This window comes from Lutjanus erythropterus, chromosome 4 (assembly GCF_056507025.1).
Source record: "Lutjanus erythropterus isolate fLutEry1 chromosome 4, fLutEry1.hap2, whole genome shotgun sequence".
In the NCBI taxonomy this organism is placed as follows: Eukaryota; Metazoa; Chordata; class Actinopteri; order Lutjaniformes; family Lutjanidae; genus Lutjanus; species Lutjanus erythropterus.
The window spans coordinates 37406229-37414825 of NC_139320.1; the positions used below are offsets into that span (position 1 = coordinate 37406229).

Below are 8597 nucleotides of genomic sequence, written 5' to 3' on the forward strand. Positions count from 1 at the left end.
TTAACACTTTATATCTTGCTTGTTTAATTTGTATAAAACAAAGCAACACAACCTCATAGCAGTTCTGGAAATAGTCACAAAATTGAATCTATAGATTTGTGTACATGGACATGAATTTTCTGTTGGGTTTATTTGTCTGTGTGTGACATTTAGCACGATTTTTAAATTAATGTATTAACCACCATCGCTCTCATTCCACAGTCAAGTTAGCAAAGGTGCAGTGTCCAGTTAGACTTTCAAAATAAAATGTGTGGACAAACACTTCAGGTGAAAGTGGTAGTTTGGTTAAGTTTAGAAAAAGATCAAGGACTGGCTTAAAATAACTACGTTCCTAGTATGTACGTTTTATTCAAGTTATTCAAGTGAAATTCACAGACTTCCTTCACTGCAAAAGAAAAGGAAACTGTTGCTAGTTTGCATGATTAGCATCTTAGGTGCTAATTTGCCTGAAACAAGTCATCCAGTGACAGGATTATAGCTAAAGCATGAAGCAACTAGCTAGCAACAGCTAACAGGAAACACGCCGTTGCCTTCAAAAAATTATGTATCTCTCTACAATTGAACATTGTTGGAGACATTTGGGATCATGTACACATCTCTATAACATAGATTAAATATCTTGACTATTTGATAAAGTGCTCTGATACTGGGCTATAAGTAAAGGATTTGCCATTTCATAGGTAGTTATGTGCTAGACTATGTCTTGGCTGGGGCCAGTAACTTTCTGAAGAAAGTAAATAAGTGTATCTCCAAAAATGTCTAACTATTCCTTTAAGATGAAAACTGAATTTCTTTCTTCTTTCCTTTAACCATGCAGTGCATCATGTTGGGTGCATTGTTCAGACTTCACCTCCCATAACTTGTAATTTCCGTGATGGATTGTAAAGAAACATTAAGTGCTCTGATCAATAGTTTGATTCTGTACAGCAGAGTCCTACATACATACATTATGCACCTCCACCAGTATGTCAGCGTCACCCTGTCAAGCTCATCATGTCATTTAAGCATCAACATTATGGGCTGCTGCTAGCTTAGCCGCTTCAGCTTTCGATAAAAAGTCGCTGCCATCAAAATGGCGGCCAGTCCTATCACAATGAGGATGGCCACAGCAATTCCCAGACCAACAGACGCGCCCTTGGCATCAGGCTGGCCACCAGACAGCGCTGTGCACAAATGAGAGTGACACCATTATGGGATGCTTCATTCCAGCAGACAACAGAAGACATTATGACTTGGTGCAGATAAGAAGTGCTTTTCATTTCAGGAGGAATCTAATTAGTAAAAACTTTGTGAATGGCTGTTCTCATGGCAGTCGAGTTAATAAATAACATACTTACCCTCTTCTTTGGAGAGAATGGCTGCAAGAAAGACACAAAGAGTCAGTATTATGAGGGAGATTTTATCCAAAATATATTTGTCAAAATTTTGGAAAAATACATTTAATTACTGAGAGAAAATAAAAGTTGAGGAGAAAAGTCAGATTCTAATAAATGGTTTAAACCACCCTGTCTCTAAGAAATTACATTTGTATATTACAAAATTGTTTTTAAGGTTAGCGAAAGATCAAAATGTTAATAAAAATCTAATGTCTGAAGTCAGTACTGACATTTGAATAATGCCGTAGTCACCATGATTGGTTGGTGTCTTGCAAGATTTCCTATTTTGGCAGAAAACAAACGAAAGATGTGGTCAGTCAACGTTTTGCTGATATGTTCAGTATCAACATTTTTGTGACTTGACAGGCACATTTCCACATTATAATGGAGAATGCATTTCAATTAACATTATGTTTCACCCAAATGTATTTTCTGTTGCAAGTTAGTTGTATATAAATGTCATTTCTAGGAGACAGGGCTGCTTAAATTGCTCATTTGCTGAAAATGACACACTTTTACAGATGCTGGGTCGAAGGCAGGAGCCAGACATTTTTTTTTCTATTTACTATCATTATGTTTGCTTTTTTGGGTAATTTTTATGATTTAATGTACTCAGTCGCAACATGTTAAAAAAAATATGAAAGCTTTTTTTTCCACATATTATATATTGTAACCTGTATGTCACTGCATCTGGCTTGTTTATCATTTAAAAAACACTAAACTAAAAAACAAGATATACTGTAATTCATTATTTAGTGAGTTAAGAGGTGTTGGTAGTTGGATTAATGTTTGAACTTTGGACAGGACCAGACTAACTTTTCCCCCCGTTTCCAGTCTTTATGCTAAGCTAAGCTAACCAGGTGCTGGCTGTAGCTTCACATTCACTTATATTTTGATCTGGCTTTCAGCAATAAAGTGAATGGGCAGCATCGCCTGATACATTCCTTATAGGTAACAATGACTTGCTGGAGTTTTGCTGACAGGTTACCAGGCAGTTATTGATTTTTTTCCCCCACTTATTCAGATTAAACAAATTAAATATAACATGTTAAATAGCGAGTTTTAGAGATAATGGCAGTTTGATTTAGTTTTTACCATTAGATGAAGCTGGGTAAGCTTTTCCCAACTGTTTCCAGTCTTTATGCTAAGCTAAGCTAATTGGCTGTGGCTCAATATTTAACTTACAGACATGAGAGTGGTATCTATCCTCCCATCTAACTTTGCCTGACTCCTTTAACCTCTCCCATGCACATAAAACAAAGACACATAGCGTACGTACGGCTCTCTGTCTTGGCCCTGATGGCCACTGTGAGCACAGACGGCTCAGTGATGCTCTCCTGGACGACCGTGGTCTCCACGCTCCTCCTCCGTCTATTGCATTGCTGTGGATCAAACCAGATAGACAGAGACACATCTTGATGATCCGGCTGGTGGAAGCGGGAGATTTCTGCTTGAAATGCATGCGGTGCTGTCCTACCTTGAAGGTGCTGCAGGTGCTGCGTTCGCAGAGCCGGGTGATGCAGTGCAGATAGTAGGTGGAGATGGTCTCATTCTGCTGCTCGATGAAGCGGAACGCTGGGAAGTAGAAGCGGGCCTTCTGGCTATCCCCGTTCTCCAGCATGGTGGTCAGCTGATCTATGGAGCACCTTTCAATAGAAGGCGAACCTCACAAGTGCCCCATTTGCACATCACACGGATACATACAGGCAGTGTATTAATGATAGAAAGGCAGGGAGATGGAATCAAGACTAGGGTTCCCTTTGGATTTACAGGTAGCTGTGCTTCGCTCATTGCATAGAGGAGAGGAAAACCTGTAGATATGTGTAAAGGTTTAAATTTAAAGCTGGACTGCTGAACCGTCAGACAGAACCCATTATCAACCCTTGAGGAACTGGGAAAGGTTACAATTAGTAGGCAGCTCACACTGACAGAATTACTTGAGGTGATTTTGTGACTTACGAGACAAACAGATTAAAGAAGGTGGAGTTGGATGGCTGCGGATTCACCGAGGCGTAGCACCGGTCCAGAAGAACAAAGTATCTGTGGAGAAAGAATGAGGTCCCCAGCACCGAGTCAGAGACTCCAGGTCACAGGTGGAATCCTCAAATTTACAATCTATCAAGACGTGAGTTTGGAGACTAGGGGAGATCGAAAATGTCTTGTTTTTATCTAGAAATGAACTCAGGATTCCATTTAACACCGACATCCAGGACCTGTGTTTATCAAACTGCTAAAAGTCCCCAGCTAGCTAAATTTGTTTCCTAAAACATTCTGGTAATGTTTGTTTTTGGCTCTGAGAATGTTCAGCATTCCTTTATAAAATTCTCTTGATGTTTAAATAGTAAGTTTTTCTGAGGTAAAACCAACATTATTTTACATTCTCAGAATGTTCTGTGAAGGTTTCTTCCCCATAATGTTCCCAGATGTTAAAACGGCAAGGTGTTGCTACTTGAAAACATCATTGATATGTTTCCAGAACGTTCTGGGAATGTTCCAGGAAGCTTACATGAACGTTTCCCCTGAACGTTCCCTGAAAGTTATAATTCTAAATTTGCATTACGTAAAACAAACATTTGGTAATGTTCCCTGTTGAATGCTCAGGAAAGGTCACTTGAGCATTCCTCTTTAATGTTCCTTGTAGTTTTTTATGATGGTAATGTTCCCAGAATGTTCTGGAAATGTTTGTTAAATGTTCCTTACATGTTACACCAGTATTTTTTCCTACTTTTGTAAAGGCTACAGTTTTACGTCCTGTACATTTGCACAACATTCTTAGAACATTGCTGGAGGGTTACCAAGGCTGCCAAAAGGAAACCTTAGGGCAACATTATTAAAAGTACCTCTCCAAAAATGTAACTTCATTTAGATATTATTACATTTTGGGAATGTTGTGTTGAAGAAAAATATTTGCATAACTTTCTTGGAACAATGTGGGAGGGATACGTAATAGAAACTTATAAGAAATGTTCTGGGAATATTGTGTATTTTTTTACAACCAAGAAATACTAGCGACTTTAATTTGGTTAAGAGTAGTTCCTGGATGGCTGCAGCACACAGACAGCAGTGAGCACCTGCTGAGAGCTGTTTTGGGGTGAATGCACAAAATAACAATTGGGTAGTTTTGTCCCATTATTTGTATTAGATTTTCTGCAAACATCTAGAATAAATGTGACAATAATTTTGTTTACAATCACTTTCAGCATTCTCTATTGTCTGCATTGCAAATGTGGTACTGAAGTCTCCATGATTTCCCTGTGATTCTCACTATGTATTCATCCACTAGCAGAGGGCTTCTTTCTTGCTCAGATTTTTTGTGTCTACCAGTTGCTCTCATTTTATTTGTATATTGTATATGTATATTTGACACATTAATTAGCACTGGAGATTTCTTTTATGTTTACATTGAATGCATACACAAGGCTTTATAAAATTCTTAATACATGTATGTAATCATGCATGACATCTTATAACAAGGTTTATAAAATTTATATTTCTAATTTTTCAGAAAGAAAAAAAAAAGTGATATGTTTTTCCTGCAAAATACCTATACTGGTAACACTTTCTATGAAGCTCATATCTGTAATATATTATAAGCATATTCACAAGACATTATAATGCATTTATAAGGCTTTTTTATGTAACGTATTACAAGTCCAGCACTCATAATGCTTTATACCTGCCATGCCAAAGTGACAACAGTGTTTAAAAGAAGAATCTGTGTCCTGGGGTTACATTGCACATTATAACTGTAATAACTTCAGCCATACAGAGATCTGTTCCAATGTGTCATAACAGATTATAAGTTTCTGGAATGGAATAATATCATATAAACATCAATAATACTCAGTAACAAGACCTTGTCAGCTTTAAGTAAAATGGCAGCGCTGCATACAATTATAAGCAAATGCATGTTTATAAGATATTATTACATTTCTCTATGTGTCTTTACAACTGGTCAAAGTTATGGTTGCTATAATTTGCCGTGTAACGATGGACGACTTCTTTTACACCTTCAAATACTCTTGCCACTTTGGCATGGAGGTATAAAGCATTATGAATGCTGAACTTATGTCTACCACTAATAATACTTTATGAAGTTGTCATTCATGATTACAAACATTTATAGAGAGGTTTCTAAAGCCTTATAATGCATTATAATATCTAAAGAATGTGCTTAGAATGCATTATAGACATGACCTTCATTAAAAGTGTTACTAATATGGGTACTGGTTACTAGGAGTACTAACCTGGACCAAAAAATATATCACTGAACAAAATCAAGTGATTTTATTTTTGAAAAAAACAGCCAGATGTGACCAGTTGTTTTGGCAATCCTTATCTCTAATTGGCTGTTCCTACTCAGAGCATACATACAGTTAATCAATCAGTTAATCATGTGATCACTTGATTACTACATTTAAATGTTACTGTTACACTTTGCTGTAAGTAGGAACGAGTTGCCTCTTAAGCAATGATGGAACAAGAAGACAGATCCTTTTTTGTTAAGTAATAATGTTCTAATAGTATAAATAATAGTATTATCAGCAACATGCACTTCAATTATCAAGCACCAATAAATCTTTGAGGTCATAAGATGATTAATGGAGTAAGAAAGAAGAACAAACAAAACTGCTACACAAATGTGGATTCCTTCCTCTAATCTTAATTTTACTGATGAATTACTAGATAATTTGACCTTATTGTGGCTCAAACAGTTATTTAAATGTAACTATGTAAGAGGTTTAGAGCAGAGATCTTGGTGCAACTACAAAATTAAAGACATCTGAAGTGTGACAACTGTTGAGTCAATTTGTTTTTATTGATTTGTTTCTCTTTTTTATATCTATGTTTTCTTCTTTAAATCTTGCTTGCTTACTCATTTATTGTATTTTGCTTTTTATTGATTCGTCTCCTGTTGTGCTACTCCCTTTTTGCTGCTGTAATAATTCAAATTTCCCTGTTGTGGGATAAATAAAAGCTTATCTTGTCTTATCTGGGTCACAACCCCAAAAATCTGAGGTATATACAGTTCACATTTGGTCCTCTAATAAGGCATTAAAATTTATGGGTTGATTTTATGTTTTTTCTTTTTTCCTTTCTTTCTTTTTTTCCACCATAAATCTTACTCTGAAAGAAATTAGTTGGGTGCAATCGAAAATATTTCCTCCTGAAATATAGTGGAGTATAAGTGTAAAGTAGAAATACTCCAGTATAGTATCTTAAACTCATACTTTAGTACAGTACTTGATTAAATGTACAGTTCTTAGAAGTTTGATAGATACAGGTCCAGGTCTGAACCGCACAAAGAAAAGACTACAGGTGTATGTAGAGTGTTAATGGTTCTTACTGCGATGTCAGGTTGGATGCCACCACCTGGACGTAGATGTTTTTTCTCAGTTCAACACCCAGAGGCGGCATGACCAAGGGCGTGGTATAATTTATGTCCTGGCAAAGGAAATATCAAACATTATACAAGCTCTTACATGAGATTAATTTAATCCTCTGGAGTTACAGTTTGGGTCAGTGCCAACTGTAAATGAGTGAGAAAGTTATAAGGTGGCACCTGGTACAAGGCCATGCTGAGGGTGCTGATGAAGCTGCCATTGTTGTCCTTCAAAGCAATGGAGGAGGATGACCTGCGAGGAAGCAGAGAGGAATGAGATCACACTCGGCATGCAGTTGAAACATCAGAAGTGTCTGTTAACCCACATATTCTAACTTACACGTCCACCTGGGTGTTGTTGATGAGGTACTCCAGAGGATACGCGCAGGAGTAGTAATACTTGAGCTCTGCGTTGTAGGTGATGGTCCCGATGGTGGGGTCGAAGGATCGGACCACCCCGCTAACGTTGACTGACTGGATGTTAGAGAAGTCGGAGAATATTCCCGTCCCCGGTGCACTTGTGGTCTGAAGAATTATTGAAAGGAGACATGATTATTTAAGAAATGGTTAAAAATAAATGTCTCCGGCACAGCAGGCAGCGATGATGAAATCACAGCGAGAAAGTGGAACAACTTTCTTCGATCTCCTCAGAAAAGGAGACTGGTGGGATTGCGTGTGTCTGTGTTACATTAAGTCAAGAGCAGATTCACCTCATGCATGTCTGGCTGATAGTCTCTCATTTCTCTTTTTAATATCTTCTTACCTGGCCCCAAAACACACCACTTTCAGTTTCCTAAATCTGCTCTAACTCCCCTCAGCTAAAAGGTTTGCAATTCCCAATACCATCCTGCTTCATGACTTTAAATCAGGAAACTTCATTGATGCAACACTCACCAAGAAGTTACTCCCACAGGCATTTCCTTCTCTGATGGGGAAGCTGAATCTCACAACAGGAGGTGCCACCGATGTGTCCAGCGTCCCCTGACAGTTCACATTGTCCCGGATACGGTTGAGGATCAGTAAGCTTGTGTTGTAGCCGGTGTAGATGACTGGGCAGACTTGAATTGCCAGGTCAATGGCAGATGTGCCGCAAACCACCGAGATATCAGTGTATTCTGATGGAGATAAGGTTAAAACATCGCTATTGAAAAACTCTTATAGGATTTTCATTGACTTTAATATGCCAATGCATGCTTGTCCAAAGCAGTGTTCAGATTTGGATGGAGGAATTGTTTGAAAATGTGATTATTGTGCATGTATGGAGAAATAAACCAAAAAAATCCTGCAATTTCATGTTAAAGATCCATTAAAAATCACAAATGCATGGGTATAGTTGCACAAAAACAAACACCAATAATAAAGTCATAAATATTTAATCCAATATCTGTGCTTCCTCTGTAAAGTTTACCAACACAATTAGCACTCTTTCAAGTGTGTTAATTAACTATCTGAAGTTAACTGAAATCAATATGGCTTCCTAAAGGTCTTACTCTGAACTAAAATCAATATGACCTCTTCAATCCAACACAAAAATGTAAGCTTGAAGGTCACAGCCATCTTACCTGGTCTTCTGGCATGTGCTCCGCAGTCAGTTAAACTGAGGGCCTCTCGGCCCGCAATACACAGGGATGTCAGGATGAGGAAGCTGAATAAAGCCATCTCACTGCTCTGCCCTCTGTGGAAAAGCTGAGGCAAAACATAATATGTCAAACAGAAAGTCCTAATGAATCCAGCACAATGCAGCAGAAGAAAACATCTGTAAGTCCAATAAGGCTCCATATTTAATCCAGATGTGTTTGTATCTTAGCCTGGCTCTTACCTCCTCAGTCTCTTTGCGC

The 8597-nt window shown here is 37.9% G+C and overlaps 1 protein-coding gene across 1 annotated transcript; it reads right to left on the reverse strand.

The window, feature by feature from the left end:
* Positions 1 to 452: 452 nt before the first annotated feature.
* On the reverse strand, positions 453 to 8597 carry LOC146328933 (zona pellucida-like domain-containing protein 1). The gene is made up of 11 exons (XM_084717873.1): positions 8579 to 8597; positions 8322 to 8445; positions 7654 to 7874; positions 7100 to 7284; positions 6940 to 7012; positions 6724 to 6821; positions 3336 to 3416; positions 2854 to 3022; positions 2656 to 2758; positions 1338 to 1358; positions 453 to 1163 (listed from the first exon to the last, which is right to left on the reverse strand). The coding sequence occupies exons 2-11, from the start codon at positions 8416 to 8418 to the stop codon at positions 1027 to 1029; spliced, it is 1185 nt and encodes a 394-aa protein (XP_084573999.1). The 5' UTR covers positions 8419 to 8445; positions 8579 to 8597; the 3' UTR covers positions 453 to 1026.